This window comes from Mandrillus leucophaeus, unplaced genomic scaffold (assembly GCF_000951045.1).
Source record: "Mandrillus leucophaeus isolate KB7577 unplaced genomic scaffold, Mleu.le_1.0 Scaffold4, whole genome shotgun sequence".
NCBI lineage: Eukaryota > Metazoa > Chordata > Mammalia > Primates > Cercopithecidae > Mandrillus > Mandrillus leucophaeus.
This window is the reverse complement of record NW_012104253.1, coordinates 14,205,759-14,231,197: the sequence shown is the minus strand read 5'-3', so window position 1 is coordinate 14,231,197 and position 25,439 is coordinate 14,205,759. Positions and strand designations below refer to the sequence as shown.

General features: G+C 46.2%; 1 protein-coding gene and 1 pseudogene across 1 annotated transcript in view; one reads left to right on the top strand and one right to left on the bottom strand.

Annotated features, from left to right (window-relative positions):
* TTC7B (tetratricopeptide repeat domain 7B) overlaps positions 1–22,836 on the bottom strand; it is a 260,809-nt gene extending 237,973 nt beyond the window's left edge. Inside the window, exons 1-2 of the mRNA XM_011991788.1 lie at positions 22,687–22,836; positions 17,330–17,498 (exon numbers count right to left, since the gene is read on the bottom strand). Of these exons, the coding sequence (XP_011847178.1) occupies positions 17,330–17,498; positions 22,687–22,836 (319 nt within the window). The remainder of the gene's footprint in view (positions 1–17,329; positions 17,499–22,686) is intronic.
* LOC105547969 lies at positions 3,026–3,482 on the top strand (annotated as a pseudogene).
* Positions 22,837–25,439: the final 2,603 nt, after the last annotated feature.

Below are 25,439 nucleotides of genomic sequence, written 5' to 3'. Positions count from 1 at the left end.
CATCTCGGCCTCCCAAAGTGCTGGGATTACAGACTTGAGCCACCGTACCCGGCCTACAAAACATTTTTGAAAGAAATTAAAGAAGACATCCCATGTTCATGGATTGGAAGACCTGATATTGTTAAGATAGCAATACTTCCCAAATCAATCTACAGATTCAACACAATCCCTATCAAGTATTATTTCTTACACTAATTTACAACCTGACCCTAAAATTTATATGGAAATGTAAGCCAAAACAATCTTGAAAAAGAAGAACAAAGTTAGAAAACTCATACTCCCCAAACTCAAAATGTACTACAAAGCTACAGTAATAAAGACAGTGTGGTATTGGCATAAGGACAGACATACAGACCAGTGGAATAGAACAGAGAGTCCAGAAATAAACACTTACATATATGCTCAACTAATTTTCAACAAGCATGCCAAGACAATTCAATGGAGAAAGAACAGTATTTTCAACAAATGGTGCTGAAACAACTTTCCACATACAAAAAGAATGAAGGTGGATGCTGACCTCACAAAAATATACAAAAAGTAACTCAAAATGGATCAGACACCTAAATTTAAGAGTAAAAACTATAAAACACATAGAAGAAACCACAAGAGTAAATCTTCATAAACTTGATTAGGCAGTGGTTTCTTAGATACAAAACCAAAAGGACAAAAATAATAAAAGAAAAAGTGAACTGGACTTAATCAAAATGAAAAATGTTTGCATTTCAAAGGACATCAGAGTGAAAGACAACCCACAAAATTGGAGAAAATATTTACAAACCATATATCTGTAAAAGAAATTGTATTTAGGATATATAAAGAACTACTAGGCCGGGCGCGGTGGCTCAAGCCTGTAATCCCAGCACTTTGGGAGGCCGAGATGGGCGGATCACGAGGTCAGGCGATCGAGACCATCCTGGCTAACCCGGTGAAACCCCGTCTCTACTAAAAAATACAAAAAGCTAGCTGGGCAAGGTGGCGGGCGCCTGTAGTCCCAGCTACTCGGGAGGCTGAGGCAGGAGAATGGCGCGAACCCAGGAGGCGGAGCTTGCAGTGAGCTGAGATCGCGCCATTGCACTCCAGCCTGGGCGACAGAGCGAGACTCTGTCTCAAAAAAAAAAGAACTACTACAACTCGATAATAGAAAGACAAATAATCCAATTAAAAATGGGCAAAGAATCTGAATAGATATTTCTCCAAAGAAGATACACAAATGGCCAATAAGCACATGAAAAATTGCTTAATACCACTTATCATTAGGGAAATGCAAATAAAAACCACAATGAGATACCATTTCATACACTCTAGGATGGCCATAATCAAAAAGACAGATAACAACAAGTGTTGATGAGGATGTGAAGAAATTAGAACCTTCATGCAGGTGGAGCTGCTCTGGCAAACAGCTTGCAGTTCCTCAAAAACTTACACTCAGAGTTACCACGTAATCCAATAATCCTACCCCTAAGTATATATCCAAGATAAATGAAAACCCAAAATGTTTTGGATGGGATTATGCTCACCAAAAAACTTGTACATAAATGTTCATAGCAGCATTATTAATAATAGTCAAATAATAGAAACAACCTGCTGTCTACCAACTGATGAATGAACAAAATATGCAAAATGGTATATCCATACAATGTAATATTCAGCCACAAAAAGGAATGACACATGCAGCAACATATAAGAACCTTTAAAACATTATGCTAAATGAAAGAAGCCAGATACAAAAAGTAAAATGATTTCATTTATAAAAAATGTCTAGACCAGGCAAATCTATAGGGTACAGATTAGTAGCTGACTAGGGCTATAGAGTTGGGGTGGGATTCAGGAAATGGGAAGTAACTGTTAATGGGTAAAGGTTTCTTTTTTGGAGTAATAAAAATTTTCTGAAATTGATTGCGGTGATGGTTGCACAACTCTGAATATACTAAAAACCACTGAATTGTATACTTTAAAGGGTTGAATTGTATGGTATATAAATTATATATCAATAAGTCTGTTATTTAAAAAGCTATAAACAGAATTCCGGGAAGATGGTGGACTATGAAGCACCAGGAATCTATCTTCCCCCATAGACAACTATTGTACTGGCACAATCTGTTCAATTTAACTATTTTGGAACTCTGGGGTCTCTTGAAGGCTTGCAATTTCCAGGGGGAAATCTTGATGGTAAATTGCAGTTAATTTCAGCTCTTAGCATAGTAGAATCTGTGAACACATTCCTAGAGAAGCAAATATGAAGCTTGCAGGAGCTAGGGTGGGCAAAGAGCACCCTCTCCTCCAAATATTGGGTATCTGTGTTGCTTCTGATCACAGGAGTGCAGACAACAAGCAGTAGCCATTGTTGCTGTACCTCCCTTCATTATTGCAAGCCACCCCACATATACCAACAGAAGTGACATCCAGAGGATTTAAAGGGCCAGTGCCCTTCCCCCAGCCTCATTTTTCTCTTTTTCCTTTTTGAGAGCCAGACATTTGAGACTAGAGCATTTAAAGGCAACTACATACATGGGGAAAATTAGATGGTTGACCATGCATGCCCATGGAAAGGCACAGACTCAGAGAAGACCTAAGAAGACCTCAAATATATACCCCAGGCTGATCCTTGGCACAAAGACAGCCTACAACACTTTTTTTCTTTTTTAAATAAACAAAAGCAGCAAACCCTGAGGAACAGGGAGAATCCAATTTCCAGAGTTACCACATTATTAGATTCAAATGTCTATTTTTCAGTAACAACAAAAAAATCACAAGGCACACACACAAAAATGGAAAGAGCAGCCCATTCAGAGGAAAAGTATATATCAACTGAAACTGTCCTTGAAAAAGACCTGATGGCAGATCTACCAGACAAAGAAACAACCATTTTAAAGATGCTCAAGGGACTGAAGGAAGATGTGGTGAAAGTCAAGAAAATGATGTATGTACAAAATTGAAATGTCAAAAAGGAGACAGAAAACCTAAAACAAAAACCAATAAGAAATTCTGGACAGGAGGCCTGCGTGCCACCGCTTGTGCTGTCGCCATGTCTCTAGAGATCCCTGAAAAGTTCCAGCGTATTTTGCAAGTACTGAACACCAACATCGATGGGCGGTGGAAAACAGGCTTTGCCATCACTGCTATTAAGGGTGTGGGCCAAAGATATGCTCATGTGGTGTTGAGGAAAGCAGACACTTGACCATACCAAGAGGGTGGGAGAACTCACTGAGGATGAGGTGGAACGTGTGATCACCATTATGCAGAATCCACGCCAGCACAAGATCCCAGACTGGTTCTTGAACAGGCAGAAGGGTGTAAAGGATGGAAAATATAGCCAGGTCCTAGCCAATGGTCTGGACAAGCTTCGTGAAGACCTAGACCGACTGAAGAAAATTCGAGCCCACAGAGGGCTGCGCCACTTCTGGGGCCTTCATGTCCAAAGTCAGCACACCAAGACCACTGGCCACCATAGCCACACTGTGGGTGAGTCCAAGAAGAAATAAGTCTGTAGGTCTTGTCTGCTAATAAATAGTTTATATATGAAAAAAAAAAGAAAGAAAGAAAGAAAGAAATTCTGGGCTGGGTGCAGTAGCTCACACCTGTAACTGCAGCACTTTGGGAGGCTAAGGCAGGAGCATCGCTTGAGCCCAGGAGCCCAAGCTTACACTGAGCTGTGATAGTGCCATAGCATTCAAGCCTGGGTGACAGAGCAAGACCATGTCTCCATAAAAAACAGAAGTGAAATTCTAGAGCTGAAAAGTACAATAAGTGAGATGAAAAATTCACTAGAGGGCTTCAAGGGCAAACTTGAGCAGGCAGTAAACTTGAAGACACGACAATAGAAATTATCAAGAATAAGTGCTATGGTTTGAATGTGTCCCATAAAAAGGGTGTATTGAAGACTTAATCCCCATTGCAACAGTGTTGGGAGGTAGGGCCTGATAAGTGGTGACCATACCATGAAGACACAGTGAGTGATTAATGCCATTATCTTGGGAGTGGATTCATTATAAAAGAGGAAATCCAGCCCCCTTTTCCTTCTTTCTCTCACCCTCTCACCTTCCACCATGGGATGATAAGGCAAGAAGACCCTTGCCAGATGCTAGGACACTTTATATTGGACTTCCTAGCCTCCAGGAATGTGAGAAATAAATTCTTTTCTTTATAAGCTACCCAGTTTCTAGTGTTATGTGACAGCAACACAAAAATGACTATGACACTGAAGAACAAACAGAAAAAAAGATTGAAGAAAAGTGAACAGAGCCTAAGAAACATGTGGAACACCATCAAGAGAACTAACATATGCATTGTGGGAATTATAGAAGGAAAAGGGAAAGAGAAAGGAGCAGAGAGAATATTTGAAGAAATAATGACTGAAAACTTTTGAAATTTGGTGAAAGATAGTAAGTGAAAAGTACAATTACCATTTATTGTACTTTTTCAGCTCCAGAATATAAACATCCAAGAAGCTCAACAAACTCCAAATAAAATGAACTGAGAAAGACCCATACTAAGGCACGTTATAATCAAACTTTTGAAGGACAAAGAAAGAATCTTAAAAGCAACAAGAAGCAACTTGTCACATACAAGGGACCCTCAATAAAATTATCAGATTTCTCATCAGAAACATAGCAGGCCAGATTGCAATAGGCTGATATATTCAAAGTGCTGAAAGAAACAGACTCTTAACCAATGTACTAGTCCTTTTTCACACCGCTATAAAGAACTTCCTTGAGCCTAGGTAATTTCTAAAGGAAAGAGGATTAATTGGCTCACAGTTCCACATTGCTGGGGAGGCCTCGGGAGACTTACAATCATGGTGGAAGGGGATGCAGCCACCTTCTTTACAAGGCAGTGGGGGAGAGAGAGAGAGTGAAGGAAGAACTTCCAAACACTTACAAAACCATCAGATCACATGAGACCTCACTCACCATCAGGAGAACAGCATGGGGAAAACTGCACCCATGAACCAATCACCTCCCTCCCTTAATACGTGGAGATCACAAATCCCTCACTCAACATATGGGTATTACAATTCAAAATGAGATCTGGATGGGGACACAGAGCAAACCATATCAACCAAGAATCCCGTATCTGCCAAAGCTATCCTTCAAAAGTGAGAGAGAAATTAAAAAATTCCCAAGTAAACAAAAGCTGAGGAGTTTTTTTTTACCACTAGAACTGCCCTGCAAGAAATGTTCACACAAGCCGTGCAAGGTGAAATGAAAGGACACTAAGCAATAACTCTAAGCTATATAAAGAACTAAGGATCTCAATAAAAGTGAATGCATTAGCAATTATAAAACTAGTATTATTGTAACAATGGTTTGTAACTCCACTTTTTATTAACCACATGACTTAAGAGACTAATATATTTTTTAAATTATTACTCAAAAACTAGTATTATTATAACTTTGGTTTGTAATTCCACATTTTGTTTCCTATATAATTTAAGAGACAATGCACTTAAAAGAATTATTAGCTTTATGTTTTGGGGCATACAATGTATAAAGATATAATTTTGCGACATCAGTAATGGAAAGGGGTGGGGATAGAGCTTTACAGGAATGGAGTTTTTGTATGTTAGTCAAGCTTATATACTTTTAAGTTAGAGTGTTAAACTTTAGGATATTAAATGGAATCTTCATGGTAACCACAAAGAAAATAGCTAGCAAATATACACAAAAGGAAATGAGAAAGAAATTTAAACATTTCACTACAAAAAAAAAATCAACTAACAAAAGAAGACAATAATGCATAAAGCAAGAGACAAAAAAGGCTATAAGGCATGTAGAAAACATAGCAAATTACAGAAGTAAGTCCCTCATCAGTACCTACTTTAAATGGAAATGGATTAAACTCTCCAGTCAAAAGATGGACATTGACAGAATGCATTAAAAAAACATGATCCAACTATATGCTGTCTACAAGAGACTCTAGATCCACAGACACAAATACATTGATAGTGAAAGAATGGAAACAGATATTTCAACCGGGCCAATCAAAAGATGGAGATTGACAGAATGCATTAAAAAAACATGATCTAACTATATGCTGTTTACAAGAGACTCTAGATCCACAGACACAAATATATTGAAAGTGAAAGAATGGAAAAAGATATTCTGAGTGGACAAAGTGGCTCATATTTCAGGGAGGCCGAGGTGGGAGGATTGCTTAAGCCCGGGAATTCAAGACCAGCCTGAGCAACACAGTAAGACTTCGTCTCTACAAAATAAAATTTAAAAATTAGCCAGACATGGTGGCATGAGCCTTTAGTCCCAGCTACTTGGGAGGCTGAGGCAAGAGTATCACTTGAACTCAGGAGGCTGAGGCTGCAGTGAGCTGTAATCATACCACTGTTCTGCAGCCTGGGTGACAGGGTGAGACTCTGTCACAAAACAAACAAACAAAAAGATATTCATGCAAATAGTAACCAAGAAAGCAGGGATGGCTATACTAAGATCCAACAAAACAGACTTTAAATCAAAAAAGGTGTTGGGTGTGGTGGCATACTCCTGTAATCTCAGCTACCAGGAGGCTGAGGCAGGAGAGTCATTTGATGCTAGGAGTTTAAGACTATCCTGGGCAACATAGTGAGACCCTATCTCTATAAAAAATAAAAAAATTAGCAGGGTTATGATGGTAGACATCTGTAATTCTAGCTACTTGGCAGGCTGAAGCAGGAGATCTCTTGAGCCCAGGAATTCAAAGTTACAGTGAGCTATGATAGCACCACTGCACTCCAGCCTGGGTGACAGAATGAGACCCCATCTCTAAAAATACACAAATAAGAGACAAAGAAGGATGTTATGTATTAATAAAGAGTCAATACAGTAAGAAGATATAACAATTATAAACATTTACATACGTAATTACAGACCATCAAAATATATGAAGGAAAAACATCATATATTGAATTGAAGGGAGAAACAGAGAATTCTATAATAGTAGTTGGAAACTTCAATAATCCTCTCTTAAGAATGAATAGAACAACCAGGCCAGGCATGGTGGCTCACACCTGTAATCCCAGCACTTTAGGAGGCCGAGGTGGGCAGATCACCTGAGGTCAGGAGTTCAAGACCAGCCTGACCAACAGGGAGAAACCCCGTCTCTCCTAAAAATACAAAATTAGCTGGGTGTGGTGGTGCATGCCTGTAATCCCAGCTACTCAGGAGGCTGAGGCAGGAGAATCGCTTGAATCCAGGAGGCAGAGGTTGTGGTGAGCCGAGATCGTGCCGTTGCACTCCAGACTGGGCAACAAGAGTGAAACTCCATCTCAAAAAACAAAACAAAACAAACAAGCAAAACAACCAGACAGAAATAAGGACATAGAGGACTTAACACAATAAGCCAACTAGACCTAAGAGACACAAACAGTCACTCTACCCAATTTTCTTCTCAAGTACACATGGGACATTTTCCAGGACAGACCATGTGTTAAGCCACAAATTGAGTCAAAACGTGATACGTGCACACAATAGAGTATTACTTTGCCTGTAGATGAAAGAAAATTCTGACATGTTACAACATGGATGAACCTTGAGAACACTGTGTTAAGTGAAATGTAGGCCAATCACAAAAAGGCAAATACCACATGACTCCACTTATATGAGGCACCTAGAGTAGGCAAAATCAGGCAAACAGAAAGTAGAATGGTGTCTGCCAGCAACTGAGGGTGGGAGGGGAATGGGGAGTTATTGTTTCATGAGTTTTTAAAAGGGAAAGAGTTCTGGAGATGGATGGTGGTGACAGTTGCCCAGCAATGTGAAGAATACATTTAATCCCACTGAACTGTGCACTTAAAAATGATGAAGATGGGAAATTTTGTTATACGTGTTTTACCAAATAAAATAAATTGGGGGAAAAAAGCTATAGAGTGTATTTATAATATGAAAACTGAAATGACCTAGATGTTTCATGGGCAGCTGTTTCAAAAATATTCATAGGCCCGGCACCGCAGCTCATGTCTGTAATCCCAGCACTTTGGGAGGTCAAGGTGGGAGGCTCACCTGAGCCCAGGAGTTCGAGACCAGCCTGGGCAACATGTCAAAATCCCATCTCTACAAAAAATTTAAAAATTAGCCAGGTGTGGTGGTGCATGCCTGTCGTCTCAGCTACTTGTGGGGGCTGAGACAGGAGGATCTCTTGAGCCCAGTGTGGGGGATGGAGGTTGCAGTGAGCCAAGATAGCGCCACTGCACTCCAACCTGGGTGACAAAGCAAGACCCCGTCTCAAAAAAAGAAAAAAACTCCATAAGGCACACCACTGTGCAGCCTTTAAAAACTATGTTTTCAAAAATATTTAATGATGTGGAAAAATAATTGTACATACATACACACACAGAGTGAAAAAAGAATATAAAATAGGATATAAAGCATAATCCCAATTGTATATAAAAATATTAAATATACTATATATAATGTGTGTGTGTGTGTATGTGTGTGTGTTTAACAGTGGTTAACCAGCTGAAGTAATAGTAGGGTACCTGATTTTATTTATAAATATTTTTAAATAAAGTATATATATATTTTTTTATTTTCCAAACAGCCTACACTCAATACACAGCTAAAGAATAAATGATCATTTTTAAATCAAAGGAATTGCATTCAGTGTTGGCTGGAATGAGAGGAGGCTGGTTCCTCACACTGCAGGTAGGAAAGGACACAGGTGCCCCGTTCTGCAGGGCAATCTGGAAATACCTCTCTCTGACCCAGAAACTCCACTGCTGGAAACCTCTCCTCGGGAAATCATTAAGAACAGGCACCTTTGGGAGGCCAAGGCGGGCGGATCACGAGGTCAGGAGATTGAGACCATCCTGGCTAACACGGTGAAAAATACAAAAAACTAGCCGGGCGAGGTGGCGGGCGCCTGTAGTCCCAGCTACTCCGGAGGCAGAGGTAGGAGAATGGCGTAAACCCAGGAGGCGGAGCTTGCAGTGAGCTGAGATCCGGCCACTGCACTCCAGCCTGGGCGACAGAGCGAGACTCCGTCTCAAAAAAAAAAAAAAAAAAAAAGAACAGGCACAAAGACCAGGCTGACAAGGTACTCATCACAGCCTCGTGTATAACAGTGAAAAGCTGAAAACAACCTACATGTGCAAAAATAGAGGCTTTACTTAAATAGATTATACTTCATCCATACTATGAAATGTTATACAGCTGCTTAAATGTTGCAGAAATGTATCTACTGTCATGGAAAGTGTTTACGATCTATAGTGAAGTAGAAAAAGCAGTTCACAAAGCAGTATATATGGTATAATCCCACTTTTATAAAAAAAAATTCACACATATAGGAGGTGTAGAGAAGATCTGGAAGGAAACGAACTATAGTGTTAACAGCAACTGCCTTGAATAGATGGGGTAATGGATATCTTTATGTTCTTTTGATTAGTCTGCATTTCTGAATTTTATATAAAACACATGTATTTTGTCTATATTGAGAACAATAAGGCCAGGTGCACTGGCTCATGCCTGTAATCCCAGCACTTTGGGAGGCCAAGGCAGGAGGATCGCTTGAGTTCAGGAGTTCGGGACCAGCCTAGGCAACATGGAAAAACCTCATCTCTAGAAAAAACACCAAAAATTAGCCAGGCAGGATGGTGCATGCCTGTAGTCCCAGCTGAGGTGGGAGGATTGCTTGAGCCTGGAAGGCAGAGGTTGCGGTGAGCCGAGATCACAACAGCCTGGCAACGGAGCAAGACCCTGTTTCAAAAAAGTAAATAAATAATAAATTTTTAAAAAGAACAATAAAATAAAATTGTGGGTATGAAACAAGAGATCAATACCAGGGACAGCTAGAAGCATTGCTGGCTGGCTCAGCGAAGGAGCGTGGCGGGCAGGGCCTTCAGGGACAGGAGGGGCAAGGCCATCACAGCCACCTGCTGCTCCCAGCCTCAGCTGTCCATGAGATCTGACTATTCAAATCCCCTTCCACTGACCTTGGATTTATCAATGCAAAGCATCTTCCCATTTTCTCTTATTTAGTCTTCTCAGTACTCCTGTGAGAGCATTATTAGCTCTGTTTTGCAGATAAGAAAAGCCAGACTTAAATCACTCACAAATCACAGAACACAATCAAGGCTGAGCAGGTTATCTCACACCAGAATCGCATCAACCATATCCTCACTCACAATGAGTGATTACGCTCCCATTGACAGGCAGCTCAGTAAAGTGGAAAGAGTATGGATGTTGGAGTCCACAGGCCTTGCTTTGAATCCCATCTCAACTCTGAAAAGCAGCCTCTTAACCCCTCTGCAGGGAACGATAATCCTAGGGTCCAGGATTGTTCTCAGGATGAGCACAATCACGCAGGTAAATCACCGCACACCATGCCAGGCTCTCCATCAGCGCTCGATAAATGCTCAGGCACAGGGAAGCCCTGCCTCTCAGTGCGGCTGAGCTCTCCGGCAGCTGTGAGGTTAGAAATCGGCTTCCATAAATGGGACTAATGTTGAACTTCACACAGTTTCCAATGCCCGGCTCTGGCACTGTCCCTGAGGCCAAAACAGACCGAGTTTCTTCCTCCAAGAGCCCTCTACACAGGTAAGGCCTGCTCCTCCACCCCTGGAGGCTGCTCTTCCCCCAAAAAGCCCCATTCCTTCAGTGTTGATCGGCCTCACGCGGTCTGCTCCCAAGGTCATCTCTGGTCCACAGTGACTCTCTCACAGAGCAGTCACCTGGCTGCTCCCCAATTTTCCCTTCTCTTCTTCCCTGCAGATGCTACCTCAAAGAAAAAAAGAAAGAGCCCTGGGCATATTTGATGAAAGGCTCAATGATGCTACCTCAAAGAAAAAAAGAAAGAGCCTTGGGCATATTTGATTCAGAGGAGCCACTGCTGTGGACATTTGTCATGGACACTGGATACTGCCCTTCCTCTGATCCCCCAATGGGACCAGCCCCTTTTCACCATGGTAACTGGATCAAGGGTGAGAATGTGATCCAGTTGGGGTGGAATAAGATACAACAAGAACCCGGCCGAGATGTCTGAGGATCACACCCAGGAGAATGAGAGTCTGGAGCTGCTCTGCTCACCTGCGGTCTGAGATGGAAAGCGACAAGAGGGGAAGGGAAACAGAGAGGAAGAATCCATGTATTTGAGCCCTGAAGCCAGCTGCCACTGAAGTCAGTTTAAGCTGGGTTTTCTTTCATCTACAACTGAAAAGGCCCTAATGCATAGATTGTGGCAGAAACTAGAAAATGGATTTGCAGCATGGCTTGGGCGGTCAGCGCTGCATACACCGTTTACCCCTCTGCATATGCCTAAGGCAGGAGCTTAGGTCCTGCCCTCAGAAAGCCCTGTGGGATGGAGTTGTCGAAGCTGACTTGGATTTGCACTGCCCCTCCACCCGCTCTGTGAACAGAGCACACCTGCTCACTCCATCTGCCTGCCAAGCATCTGGCTGGGGCTGGGCAGAAGGGATGATGCGGGTAGCTTCTCCAGCTGCTGCTGACTTCTAGGTACTCGCCATCCTCCAACATCAGCAACAACTTTCCCTTCCCTAAGCCACACTCCAGGCCTCTGATCTTCATGTGATCTTCCCCTAAAGATTCCCCTGCTAGGCCAGGCGTGGTAGCTCACGCCTGTAATCCCGGCACTTTGGGAGGCCAAGGCAGGTGGATCAACTGAGGTCAGGGGTTCGAGACCAGCCTGGTCAACATGGTAAAACCCCGTCTTTACTAAAAATACAAAAAAAATTAGCCGGGCATGGTGGCACACACCTGTAATCCCAGCTGCTCGGGAGGCTGAGGCAGGAGAATCACTTGAACCTGGGAAACAGAAGTTACCGTGAGCTGAGATCATGCCACTGCACTCCAGCCTGGGCAATAAGAGTGAAACTCTGTCTCAGGAAAAAAAAAAAAAAAGATTCCCCCTATAAATGTATGGCTCCCAGGTCCCACTTCCTGATGGTCAAACCCTCCGCCTGACAAAGCAGATCCACTAAGGCACCAATGTATTCATGGAAAAAAGCCGGCCTCTCCCCTCTCCCCATAACCAGATGTTGTCACCTGGTGCATCTGAAGAGGCCAATCATTTGTGGTCAAACAAATGAAGAGGCCAATCATTTGTGGTAAGAATAAAAATAACACATTTGTTGATCTGCCGGGCATTGTGCTAAGTGCTTTACATGTATTCATCCATTCCCTGCACAACCCTATAAGGTAGATATTATTATTATCTCCATTTACAGATGAGAAACAGACCCAGTGGGGTGAAAATAATTCGCCCAAGACCTTTTAGCTAGTAAGTGGCAGAGCCAGAGGTCAAACCTGGACAGTCTGGCCCCGAAGCTTCATGCCCTTAACCACTGCATGGAAGAGCAGTTGCCACCCCAGGAGCAGGGAGGAATGGAGAAGGTAAAGGAGCTCTGTAAAGGGCCCGACATGGTGCCGCCTCCTCCACCTGGGCACAGAGGTCACTCAGCTTGATGGAAAAATTTCCTACCAAGAAACATCCCCACATCTTGGTCCTGCCCTGGATTGTGTGGCATAGGGCAAGTCCCTTCTCCTCTCTGGCACAGTCTCCCCTACTGGGAAATAAAATGTCTACATGGGAGATGATTGTGCAGGCCCCATTTACTCTCTAGAGCCAGCCCTCTGCTTTGGTGCCATGCGATCTGGAAAGGAAGTTAACTCCCCTGCTGTTTCCAGGCCCCACTTTTAAAATTTTTAAATTTCCAGTTTTAAAATTTTGTTTTACTAAAAAGGGAACTGTTCATTTTGTCTCTTCTATTAATTATGTTTCTGTTTATAAAGCAGAGATAGGTGCTTACTTTCCTCTGTGTACGCAGAAAAGAAAGTCACAGAAAATGCTGAGAAAGCCAAACAGCCCTGTTATAGGAGGCAGCCAGTCAGGCACGAGCAGAGCAGGAGAGGGCTCCCCGCGACACACACACACCCCAGAAATGTCAGGTGACCATCAGGTGATGGTCAGGCAGTTGTTAACTGTTTCTCTAAAATAATAATTGGTAGCAGCCTGCATCAGGAAAAAGCAGCCTCCCAGCAGATAGAAGAAACTCGAAATTGGTGATCAGCAGCTTCCCAACAAGTTCTCAGGAATTGGGCGAGTGGGCGCAAGCATGCGCACTAAGGGGCAAAATGGCGGAGTGTAACTGGTAGATGACCTTCTTCTAGGAATGCTAGATTGGCAAGGCAAGAACGCCTAAGTGAGCATGCGTACAACTCCAGTCATTTCTTACATAATTCTAATGTACTGTGCTATGACAGCATCAAATATGATTGACTCTGAATGGGTGGGTCCCAGGGGGCTTCAGAGAAGACAGCAATATGAGCTTGAAGGACAGAACTTACAAGAGGAAACCCGGCAAGGGTGAGGCATTAAAGTAGAGGAACCAAGGGCGGGAGTACAAATCTAGGGTATTCTCGAGTGACCTGAATGTTTTCTCCCTGAAGAAACCTTACCTGGCCTAGCTGAGTTCCAGTCCATATGCCAACAAAAGAGAGCAATTAGGAACATAGGCGTCAGACTGAGACCCCATTCTGCCACTTGGAGGAGAACACGGGCCCTAGAGCCAGTCTCTGAGGTCAAGTCCTGGCTCGACCACTTCCTAGCTGTAGGGCCCTGGGCAGGTTTACCTAACCTCTCTGTGCCCCAGGTTTCTTTTCTGTAAAATGGAAAGAACAATGGTGTTTACCTCATAGGTGGTGGTAAAGAATGAATGAAGGCTGGGCGCGGTGGCTCACACCTATAATCCCAACACTTTGGGAGGCCGAGGTGGGCAGATCACCCGAGATCAGGAGTTCGAGACCAGCCTGGCCAACATGGTGAAACCCTGTCTCTACTAAAAAATAAAAAAAATTAGCCAGGTGTAATGGTGCACACCTGTAATCCCAGCTACTTGGGAGGCTGAGGCAGAAGAATCACTTAAACCTGGGAAGCGGAGGTTGCAGTGGGCCCAGATTGCACCATTGCATTCCAGCCCAGGTGACAGAGTGAGACTCCGTTTAAAAAAAAAAAAAAAAAAAAAAAGAGTGAATGAGATACTGGGATAAAGGGCACCAACACCCGGCGCGCAGGAATCTTTCAGTACACCATGGCCACTGCTACGCTTCTGCATAACCTTACCTGCTCTCATTTCTCTCTTCAGTAGATTTGGGGTTTGGAGAGTTAAAGAGACAGGAAATTCCCTAACATAGTGCTGGCCCATAGGACGTTCTGGGAGCTGAACCATACAGTCTTCCAATTCCCAATCAGCAAAGGCTAATGCTGGCTGGCTAGGGGAAGGGACTCTATCTGAAAACCCTGACCAACTCAGACCTCAGGTCACCAGGGAGAAGTTGAGGTGACAAAGAAAGTGTGTAGGTCAATCCCGCTGCCTAGAGCGTGTGCAGATAGGGGAGGGACCAACATTCAGAGAACCCCCTGGCAGCAGCCTCCCCTTAAAAATCCTCAGGGACCTTGGTGAAGAAAGAGAGCCAAGAATATTCCTACACAGAGCTAGGACCAAGGGCCTCTTGAACTCCTCAGAGAGCAGGCCTGTCTCTGGGCATCTCCATGAATTGGGCCCAAAATTGCCCTGTTAGTACAAGTCACTTCCAGTCCCTCACGGCCCACCCAACACTCAGCTTCAGCTGACATTTACATCGTGCTCACTATGTGCTGGCGCTGTAGAAGAATTTCATGTGTGCTCTCTCATGCAGTCCTGTGACAAGCCAATGAGAGCTTGATGGGCGGGGAAACAGGGGCAGAGAGAGGCTAGGGAACTTGGACAAGGCCCCAGAGCCAGCATGTGACACACAGAGTAGGACTCAGGCAGATGGTCAGGGCCGGTGCTCAAAACTGTCCCTCTACACTGCCTCTCGCCTGGCCCACCAGGCTCTCCAGGGCCTGGAGCCCCCAGGCTGCTGGCCACTTCCTCTAGGCAGAACTGACCCTTCCCTCTCCCAGTACACATGTGACTCTACCTGCACTCACGGAAGTCAGAAACTAGCCAGACCCAGGTCTCCCGTGAGCCAGCAAGTGTCCCAAGAGCCAATGCCACAACCTCATGGGTAGGGTGACCACATATCACCCAGGGCCAGGCTCAGGGCCCAAGTCGCCTGTCCTCCTTGCCCACCTTTCATGGCAGACACAAGACTGAGCTGGCAGTGCCACCTGTAGACAGCCTACCTCCATTAAACTATCTCAGAACCAGTCCTAGGATGTAGGCTCTGGGTACTGGGCAGGCCCCAAAGCCACCTCCCACCCCCAAATAGCAAGCCAACTCCTGGTTCCACCCACCAGCCCCAGGGCAGTTGGGCAGGTGGAAATTGCCAGATGATGCTTTGCTCTCCTTCCGGAATACTGTTGCTGGCCACACACACACACAGCTCCTGATGCACGTGAGGTAGATGGGTGAGCACCAGGGAGAGAAGAACGTGGCTGTGTGGCACAGACCCCAGCATTCCCTACAGCTCAGACAGATGCAAACAAAGCCAAACGCTGTCAGGACCCCAGAGGCAGCCTCAAAGGGGCGTGCCCATTAAACTGCCAGAGTGCCCTGTCGAGAGCAACAGCATTATTTCCGAGCCCACGGGGGTGTTTAGAATTAGAGGAGCCTGGCAGTACTCAAGGGTCCCCAGGGAACTGGGTGAATACATCATTCCCATCACAAAGCTCTTAACAAGTGTGCCCCGGGCTGGGTCTTTGTTCAACATTGCATAAGACAACTGAGTCAGACAGGCTGGACCACCTGTAGCCCCCTCATCTCAGCCAGAAAGTGCTGGCAGCACACAATGGCCAGCTCATGACTGTGCTGGAGGGACAAGCCACCCAGGGCCCTGGCCTCTGCCAGCCACAGTCAGTCACGGTACTTGGTTTGAACAGCAGATGGCCAGAAGGACAGGAGCCACTCCAGATAGTCCACTTCTTGCCATGGCCTTAAGAAGTCCCATTCAAAGTGTCCTCTTGCTCTAGAAAGCCTTCCTGGCCCTGCTGGCCTGAAGTGACCTCCCCATATTACCCATCCCTAGCTTTTACCATTTGCTGCCCTGTTTGGGGTTGCGGTTTTATTTTTATTTTTTAAATTTTTTTGAGATGGAGTCTCGCTCTTGTCACCCAGGCTGGAGTGCAATGGCGTGATCTCAGCTCACTGCAATCTCTGTCTCCCGGGTTCAAGCAATTCTCCTGCCTCAGCCTCCTGAGTAGCTGGGATTACAGGCGCCTGCCACCACACCTGGCTAATTTTTGTACTTTCAGTAGAGACGGGGTTTCGCCATGTTGGCCAGGCTGGTCTCGAACTCCTGACCTCAGGTGATCCTCCCGCCTTGGCCTCCCAAAGTGCTGGGATTACAGGCGTGAGCTACCGCACCTGGTAGAGATTTTAAAATATCATTTATGCAGCATTTAGAACTTGCCAGGTACTACATTAAATGCTTTACATACACTATTTGGCTTAATCCTCCTAACAGCCCCATGAAGTCGGTGTGATTATGCCCACTATAGATTGAGGAAGCGGCAGTTTGGAACGGTCCCGTCATCTGTGTGTCCTGTGCTTCCATACTTTTTCTTCCCATGAGACTGCATTATCTCACACTAGAGTGCAAACTGCTTCATGGCAGTGAGATATTTACGCGTTCTTCTTGTCCCTGAATAGGTACACAGTTAACTAAGAGAGGACTGATTGCTAGTGATTGTTGTGTGGCAACTGATTAGCCTTAATTAACCCAGAGGTGGCATTTATGAATAAAAACATCATCAGCCATGTGGCCAACTGACCATATGATATGAATCCCTATATGCTGTGCAGGATTTTAATTACCAAGGCAGGCCCCCGCTGAAGTTGCATATTACTTATCAAGAAACTTTGCTGAAGCCAGGCACGGTGGCTCACGCCTGTAATCCCAGCACTTTGGGAGGCTGAGGTGGGTGGATCACCTGGCGTCAGGAGTTCGAGACCAGCCTGACCAACATGGAGAAACCCCCTGTCTATTAAAAATACAAAATTAGCCGGGTATGGTGGCACATGCCTGTAATCCCAGCTACTCGGGAGGTTGAGGCAGGAGAATCACTTATACCCGGGAGGTGGAGGTTGCGGTGGGCCAAGATCGCGCCATTGCACTCCAGCCTGGGCAACAAGAGCAAACCTCCATCTCAAAAAGAAAGAAAGAAAGAAACTTTGCTGAAATGTTTTTCCTTCATCCCCTTCAGTGACAGCTGATGGCCACTGGCTCGGAGGAACAAACCCCTGCTGGGCTTAGCATGACCCAGCACGTGCTGCAGGATGGCCCCAGCAGCCTTGCTGGGAGCTGCCAGGTTCATCACCAGCCAAGGGCCAGGGGTCAAACAGGCGGCTCCCAAGAGGCGCTGCTGGCTCCAGGGCATGGGATACTGTGTTAGAAGGCACGGGCCTCACCTTTGGTAGCATAGGCTTCTGCGATCACCCGCAGCCTGTAGGGCGGGGCAGCTGTCAGCGGCAGGTCGTCCAGGCCCACCCGGGCATAAATGTTCAGAGCTTCTTTATAATCACCTTCCACATAATTCAACTTGGCCATGATCAGATTGGATTCTTGTAGGAATTCTGACTAGAAGGGAAAGGAGAGAAAGAAAAGCATTTTCCTACAATATCAGGCATGATGCTCCCTCGGAGCCCAGCCAGCTGCCGCCGTAAAACCCCACAGCTCCCCACACAAGAGTTTGGACGTGAATGTTCTGAGCAGTGTTATCCACAATAGCCAAACAGTGGAAACAACCCAAATGTCCACCAAAACGTGGGCTAGCCATAAAATGGAATATTACTCAGTTGTAGTAAAGAATGAAGTACTGTTATGTGCTACAATATAGACGAACCCCAAAAACATGATGCCAAGTGAAAAATTCAGTCACAAAAGGCCACATATTGTATGCTTCCATGTGTATGAGATGTCCAGGATAGTCAAATCGACAGTCAGAAAACAGATTCGTCTTGGCTAGGAATGGGAGGTGGCTGCTAATGACGATGGGTTTCTTTGGAAGGTGATGAAAATGTTCTAGAATTGATTGTGGTGATGGTTGCACAACTTCATGAATATACTAAAAATCGCTGAAGTGGACACTCTGAATGGGTGAGTTGTATGGTATGTGAATTACACTTCAAGAAAGCTGTTGCAAAAACCAAACCAAAACCAAACCCTGCGGCTCCCCTCACCAGGCCCATGGCTGGGTGGGCCGGCTGGGCCAAGGAAGGAAGGAATGCTTCATAAGTTAAACATACAAGCACCTGTCTCAGAAAAGAAGCGGCCCAGACATCCTGGTGGGCCGGCCATGGCAGTGGAGATGCACCACAACCCTGTAACCCAAATCATCAAGGAGGGCCTTCCCAAATGGATGTGAAGATTAGGACTTGCTTGCTTTCCAGGGCGAAGTTTCTCACTGAGCCACTGAAGTTTCTAAACTGAGGTGACCTGGTACCCTCCCCAGAGGCTGAAGGCTGGAAGTTCTCTGTGGGCCCCCCTTCCTCCCAGTCAGCGAGGCTGACCTGGCCAGTCCCCCACTCCCCAAAGCCTCATCATTACCCTCCTTCCCGACCCGTCCCCTAGCACCTAGGGAGAGAACAGGCCACCCTGCCACCTATATAAGGAAACAGATTTATCTTCCTTGGCCAGACCTTCTCCTCAGAGCCCAAGCGGTTCAAAGCTGAGGTTTTTGCTTACGGAAGCACACCATGAAACCACACTATTTATACTGTAACCTAGAGCTTTGATGGGTGGACAACAAGGCCAGGTAGCCAGGTACAGCGTGTTACAGCAGCTATCTCAGCCAACGTGGTCAGCTTCCAGGCATTTCTTGGAAGAGAGAGGGACATCAGGCAGCATTGGAAAGGATGGTGGAGTGGGCAAAGAGGACTGATAGGAGCAAAGGTGTTTATGGGGGGCCCAAGGGAGAGGCACCAGAGGAATTAGAATTACATCTAGAGACGGAGAAATCAAAACAGACTCAGAAAAGAGAAAAAAAGCATCCACGCCGCGTGCGGTGGCTCACACCTATAATCCCAGCACTTTGGGAGGCTGAGGCAGGCAGATCATTTGATGCCAGAAGTCCGTGACCAGCCTGGCCAACATGGTGAAACCCCATCTCTACTAAAAATACAAACATTAGTGGGGCGTGGTGGTGCATACCTGTAATCCCAGCTACTCAGGAGGCTGAGGCACAAGAATCGCTTGAACCCAGGAGGTGGAGGCTGCAGTGAGCCGAGATCATGCCACTGCACTCCAGCCTGGATGACAGAGCGAGACTCTGTCTCAAAAAAAAAAAGCATCCGCCACAGGGGTTCTCCACCCGGGTGGGGGACGGGCCAGGCTTGGGTATTTTGAACACATTTCCTAGGACATTCTGGGAAGTCTTTCCTCCTTCCCCAAGCTTCCAGCCTCTGAGAACCGCTGGATTAAAGGCGAATTGAAGGAGGAGGGGGAATGAGGAGTTAGCATTAATGGATACATCACAAGAGGTTCAGTTTGGGAAGATGAGCCTGGAGATGGAGGGTGGTGACAACGATAACATACTTAATGCCACTATACTGTACACTTACAAAGAGCTATAACGTTAGGTTGTATGTTATGTATATTTTACCAAAGGAGGAAAAAAAACGAAAGCAAACTGGAGAGCCAGGCGGAGAAAAAGATTGAAGAAAATTGCAAGCCTAGAGGCACAGTTTGGACACTGGGAGAGCCTCCTTGGGGGAGTCCAATCTGCACCCAAGCACAGGAAACGGCTTGGCCAGGGTGCCTCGGCTGCTGGGGCAGTGGGAGAACAACCCTAACACGGTGTCAGGGGCCACCTTGCTCACAATAAGGACCATTTTCTTGCCTTGAATCAGAAGCCAGATGTCCTGACTCCTCGTCCAGGACTCCTTCCATTCCACCTGGCTGGCTCTGGTCTTCCCAGCCTCAATTCACTTAAGACAAGCTGGACTTAAGCTCAAGGAAAGAGAAAGTTTCACATTAGTCAGTGTGAGTAGGACAGCACACCCATGCAAAAGATGTGTGGCTTTGGAACATTCTTTACAAGATGGAGGAAAGTGAAAAACAGCAATGGGAGAAAAAAACTCTCTAGGTAGCAACTAATAACATAGCAAGAAATGATGTGTATCTAGTGCTATACAGCTTTGAAAGAATTTCTCCATTTGAGCCTCAAAACAATCCTGGGCTAAGTAGGCCTGCAGCTGAGAAACATGAAGCTCAGAGAGGTTAAGTAACATCCCAAAATCACACAGCCTATAAATCCAGAACTGGACTCAGACTCAAGAATTTTAACTTGAATTAAATTCAACAGCTTCGTGCAGTGGCCCAGGCCTGTAATCCCAGCACTTTCGGAGGGATTACAGGCCGACGTAGGCAGATCACCTAAGGTCAGGAGTTCGAGACCAGCCTGGCCAACATGGTGAAACCCCGTCTCTACTAAAAACACAAAAATTAGCCAGGTGTGGCGGCACACACCTGTAGTCACAGCTACTCGGGAGGCTGAGGCAGAAGAATTGCTTGAACCTGGGAGGTGGAGGTTGCAGTGAGCTGAGATGGCATCTGGGCGATAGAACAACATTCTGTCTCAATAAATAAATAAATAAATAAATACTAAAATAAATTCAATGTGCTTACTACCACACGGCGTTGTAGAGGATGGAAAGCAAAACCTATCAACACCTGGTGAAATGAAAGGCGAATTTTTCAACATGAAGTTGGGGGGCGGGTAGACGGGGGAAAGAAATGAGCCAGATATCTCCCCTCACACCTCCCAGCAGGACACTTGAGTCTGGCTGGCCATCACTATGAGCTGCGGCCCATGTGCCTGCTGTCCCTTCACCCTCTCCTGCTGATCAAGACCTACTACCTGTGTCCCCAGATCAAGACCTACCCCTGTGTCCACCTATGTCATCATGTCATTGGTTAAGAACATATGAGATGAGGCCGGGCGCGGTGGCTCAAGCCTGTAATCCCAGCACTTTGGGAGGCCAGGGTGGGCGGATCACAAGGTGAGGAGATGGAGACCATCCTGGCTAACACGGTGAAACCCCGTCTCTACTAAAAAATACAAAAAACTAGCCGGGCGCGGCGGCAGGCGCCTGTAGTCCCAGCTACTCGGGAGGCTGAGGCAGGAGAATGGCGTGAACCCGGGAGGCGGAGCTCGCAGTTAGCTGAGATCCGGCCACTGCACTCCAGCCTGGGCGACAGAGCAAGACTCCGTCTCAAAAAAAAACAACATATGAGATGGAGACAGGGTTTCGCCATGTTGGCCAGGCTGGTATTGAACTCCTAGCCTCAAGTGATCTGCCACACACCAAAGTGTGGCATGGCCCTTACAGAGAAACTGAACGGGGAAAGAGAAGACCTGGTTTTTAAAGCCCAGATGCAGCAGGGAGTCCTTAAGTACCTGGGATCTCTGCGCTGAGGCGACCTCTCCGGCCACCCTCTGGGGGCCTGGGGCGGGGTCCCTATGTTGAGGTGACGCTCTCCAGCCACCTCCTAGCGGCCTGGAGCTGTGTCCCGTGCAGACGACATACACAGAGACCATTTTGAAAGCAGCTCTCTATCAGGGTTTCCAAAAGCCTGTTGCTGCACAACTGACCAACACCAATACTAACCTACTCAAAGGTTGCCCACGCCCTCCATTGCAACAGGGCCAAGGAGGTGGCCAGATGACCAAGAGGAGGAACAGCTCAAATTGAAAGCTCACAGGCTTAGAACATGCAGGAGCCGGGAAGGTCCAAGCTCACCCCTTTAAGAGCCCACCCCATTCAAACCTAAAGGAACTGAGCTGCAGAGAGGCGAGTAATCTCCCTGGAGTCACACAGCAAGTCGGGAGCAGGCTTGAGTTTGCAGTACAGCTATGAAAGGTAAAGGCAAAGAAAGCATGGCTTCCCATGGGAAAGCGTGCACACGCAAACAAGAACAAAGACCAAACACGGAGCCTCACAGGATTCCGAGACAGGAAGAGAAGAAAAATGAGAAAGAAGTCATCAAAGTTAAGAGGAAACAGAAGTCAGAGCTCCAGAAGTTCACCAAAGACTGTCCTCAGTGGGAAATACATCCTGGGGAAGAGGGGCAGGATGGCGCAGGCCGCAGACAGCCATCTGAACTAGGGGAAGTGTCTAGAGCCAGGGGAGTGTGAGCCACCCAGGGGGCAGAAGGGCAGGGCGGGAAGAGGAGATGACCCCCATGAAAAGCAAAAGGAACTGAATGAGGAGTCCAAGAAGAAAGGAAGGAAAGCCACGTGAGAGGGAAAGGAAACCTGAGTGCAATGAGACCAGAAAACAGAATGGACAGATAGGGGGCAGCGCCTAAGATTCCCTGTGCCAGAGGGTGAGGGTCTTTGCTGAGATGCGGGGAAGTTCCTGGCCGCCTCCCAACCGTGACGCCAGGCCTGCTGGCACCAGTATGGAACCTCCCACAGCTCTGGGCCACAGTGGCTTGTTACACTGATGAGCAGGAAGCTGTGCGCTGAGCACCCCTTGTGATTAACTTCTCTCTTTTCTAGAACTGGGTAACATGTCAGGTTAAGCTCTGGGTTATATCGGATAGCTTTAGTTCAAGCATCTGAGAGATAAGTGGCATTGTGCAGATGGCGTGTCATTGAAGACTCTCATTAGAGAGACCCTGTTGGCCCAGAAGCCCCCGCAGTGGTCAACCACCCTAGAGACTGGCACATCCACCCAACTGGGAGCTGGCCCGCTTCTAAGAAGATAAGCCACGGCGGTGTGCAGGTGAGGAAGTGTCGCCTCAGCCCAGAGGCCCATGGTACCTTAAGGTTCCCTCGGTCCAGGGCGGCGGTCAGATGCTTGCGGACCTCAGTCAGCTGGGGCTTGGGGCCTCGGGGACTGGCCCCCTGCCTCAGGGGGTGTTCCTTCAGGTACTGCTCCAGCTTCGACTCCCCGAGGAGAAGTTCTGCCATGTCATCTACAAAAACAAAGTGAGAAGCCAAACAAAGTGAGAACAAAGTGGGAGCAAGGAATGCATGTAGGACCCCCCTCCAACTCAAAGGACTCCAGAACCACCACACCCCGAGGCTCCAGGCCGCCAGCAAGGCCCTTCTGGAACATCATAGCCTTCACAGGGTCTAAGTGGACACCACCTCATAGTGAATTCAGTTCATTTAAAGAATGTTCCAGTAGCATGTACTCAAATAGGTGCTGACTCAAGCACTCAGTCGTTTCTTTGCCAGTAGATACTTTTTTTTTTTTGAGACGGAGTTTTGCTCTTGTTGCTCAGGCTGGAGTGCAGTGGCGCAATCTCAGCTCACCGCAACCTCCATCTCCCAGGTTCAGGTGATTCTCCTGCCTCAGCCTCCCAAGTAGCTGGGATTACAGGCACATGCCATCATGCCCGGCTAACTTTTTGTATTTTTAGTAGAAACAGGGTTTCACCATGTTAGCCCGGCTGGTCTCAAACTCCTAACCTCAGGTGATCCGCCCGCCTCAACCTCCGAAAGTGCTGGGATTACCAGGATGAGCCACCATGCCTGGCTGCCAGTAGATATGTATTAACATGGAGAAAGCTCAAGTTCAGTAGGAAAAAAACAAAGGTGGCTTATGAGGTATTCACTATGATCTTTATAAAACACACACAAACCCCAGTGTTATGTATTTTCAGGAGAGGCGCGATGAAATCCCCAGCTCTTTGCTGCGTTCTATGGAGCTGGTGGAATGTCTGTACAGCCGGATCTTAAAATGAGTCTGTGTCAAAATGACCTGAACGCAAGTCTGTATTCTTGCAGAGTAACAGAGTGTTCATCTGCTTCTGTCTAAAGGTCATAACTCTACAGATACCTGGGAATGCTTGCATGAAGCTTTGACTCCTGACAGCATACTACTTATGGTTATAACTTGCTGATGTCTGTATTGGCTTAATTTGAATGAAAAGTTCACTCCAGGAGCAGCTCTTTGGAATCCACACCAACCCCCAGACTGTTCTGAATAAACCCAGAACAACTCATATACCAGCGTAAGCATGGTCTATTTTTCTGGGATGGGACAGAACATACTTGTATTAAAATATAAAATCAGTTTTAAAAGGTCTGGAAGGACATATCTTAAGCCCATGATAGTAGTTACAGCTGGGGTGCTGGGGAGGGGACCTCAACTGGGGTTGGTGGCAAGAATGGACTTTGGCTTTGTCTTTAACATCCTGGTCCTAAAAAGAATAGACTTACCTATTACATATGCAATTTAAATTAATTCAAAAAGCCATCACTGAAGACTCCCTAAGATTCCGGGTGGTAAGTCCACCAAAGGCCAAGAGCTAAAACAAAGGCCTTTTCCACATGTTCTGAGCAATTGGCCCAAAACTGCTGAATCTATAGGTCTTAGCAGTGCTCTGTCTATGTACTGGGAAGCCTAAAATAACCTTTTAGAGATAAGACCTAGAGTCCTGGGGGAGTCAAGAAACACGAAAACAGGGCTGAGTTCAGTTACTGAACTCAAGAACTCATTAGACGCCCATGAAGAAAAAGCAAATCTGGCCAGGTGTGGTGGCTCATGCCTGTAATCCCAACACTTTGGGAGGCTGAGGCGGGGGGATCACCTGAGGTCAGGAGTTTGAGACCAGCCTGGCCAATGTGGTGAAACCCTGTATCTACTAAAAATACAAAAAAATTAGCCAGGCATGGCGGTGTGCACCTGTAATCCCAGCTACTAGGGAGGCTGAGGCAAGAGAATCACTTGAACCCGGGAGTGAAATTTGCAGTGAGCCGAGATCGCACCACTGCACTCTAGCCTGGGCGACAGAGCGGGACTCTGACTCAAAAAAAAGAGGAAATCAGGCAAGGCCACAGCAGCATCCAACGCCAGAAGACAATGAAGTGGCGCATACAGAGTGCACTGGGGTACAAAGTGCGACCCCACTGCATGGGGCCAGTCCAGACACCAGTCAGACACAAAGGCAACAAGCAGCCTCCTCCCAGACACACAAGCCCTTCTCTAGAAATGAAACCCAGCTCATAAAGAAACCCAGGACTCAGGAACGAAGGACATGGAGGCAAAGGCCTGAGTGTTTCTTACAGAATACTAAATGCCCACAAGAATTAGAGGCACAGAATAGAATATGAATGTTAGAAAGCAATGCATTGCAAAAACAATCATATATCAGAAATTGGGAGGAGCTTCAGAGTGCCATGCCTTTATCTTTCAAAACACTGTACCATGTGCTTTAAAAAAAAAAAAAAAAAAAAATCAATCTAATCTTTTACTATTTTTCAAATATTTGTTTAAATTTTAGTGAACTCTCAGGAAATAATGAAGAACCATTTATTTAGAGCTCAAAATTCCTTTAGGCAGGGTGTGGTGGCTCACACCTGTAATCCCAGCACTTTGGGAGGCCAAGACGGGCAGGTCACAAGGTCAAGAGATTGAGACCATTCTGGCAACCATGGTGAAACCCTGTCTCTACTAAAAATACAAAAATTAGCCAGGCCTGGTGGTGGGCGCCTGTAATCCCAGCTACTCGGGAAGCTGAGGCAGGAGAATGGCATGAACCTGGGAGGCGGAGGTAGCAGTGAGC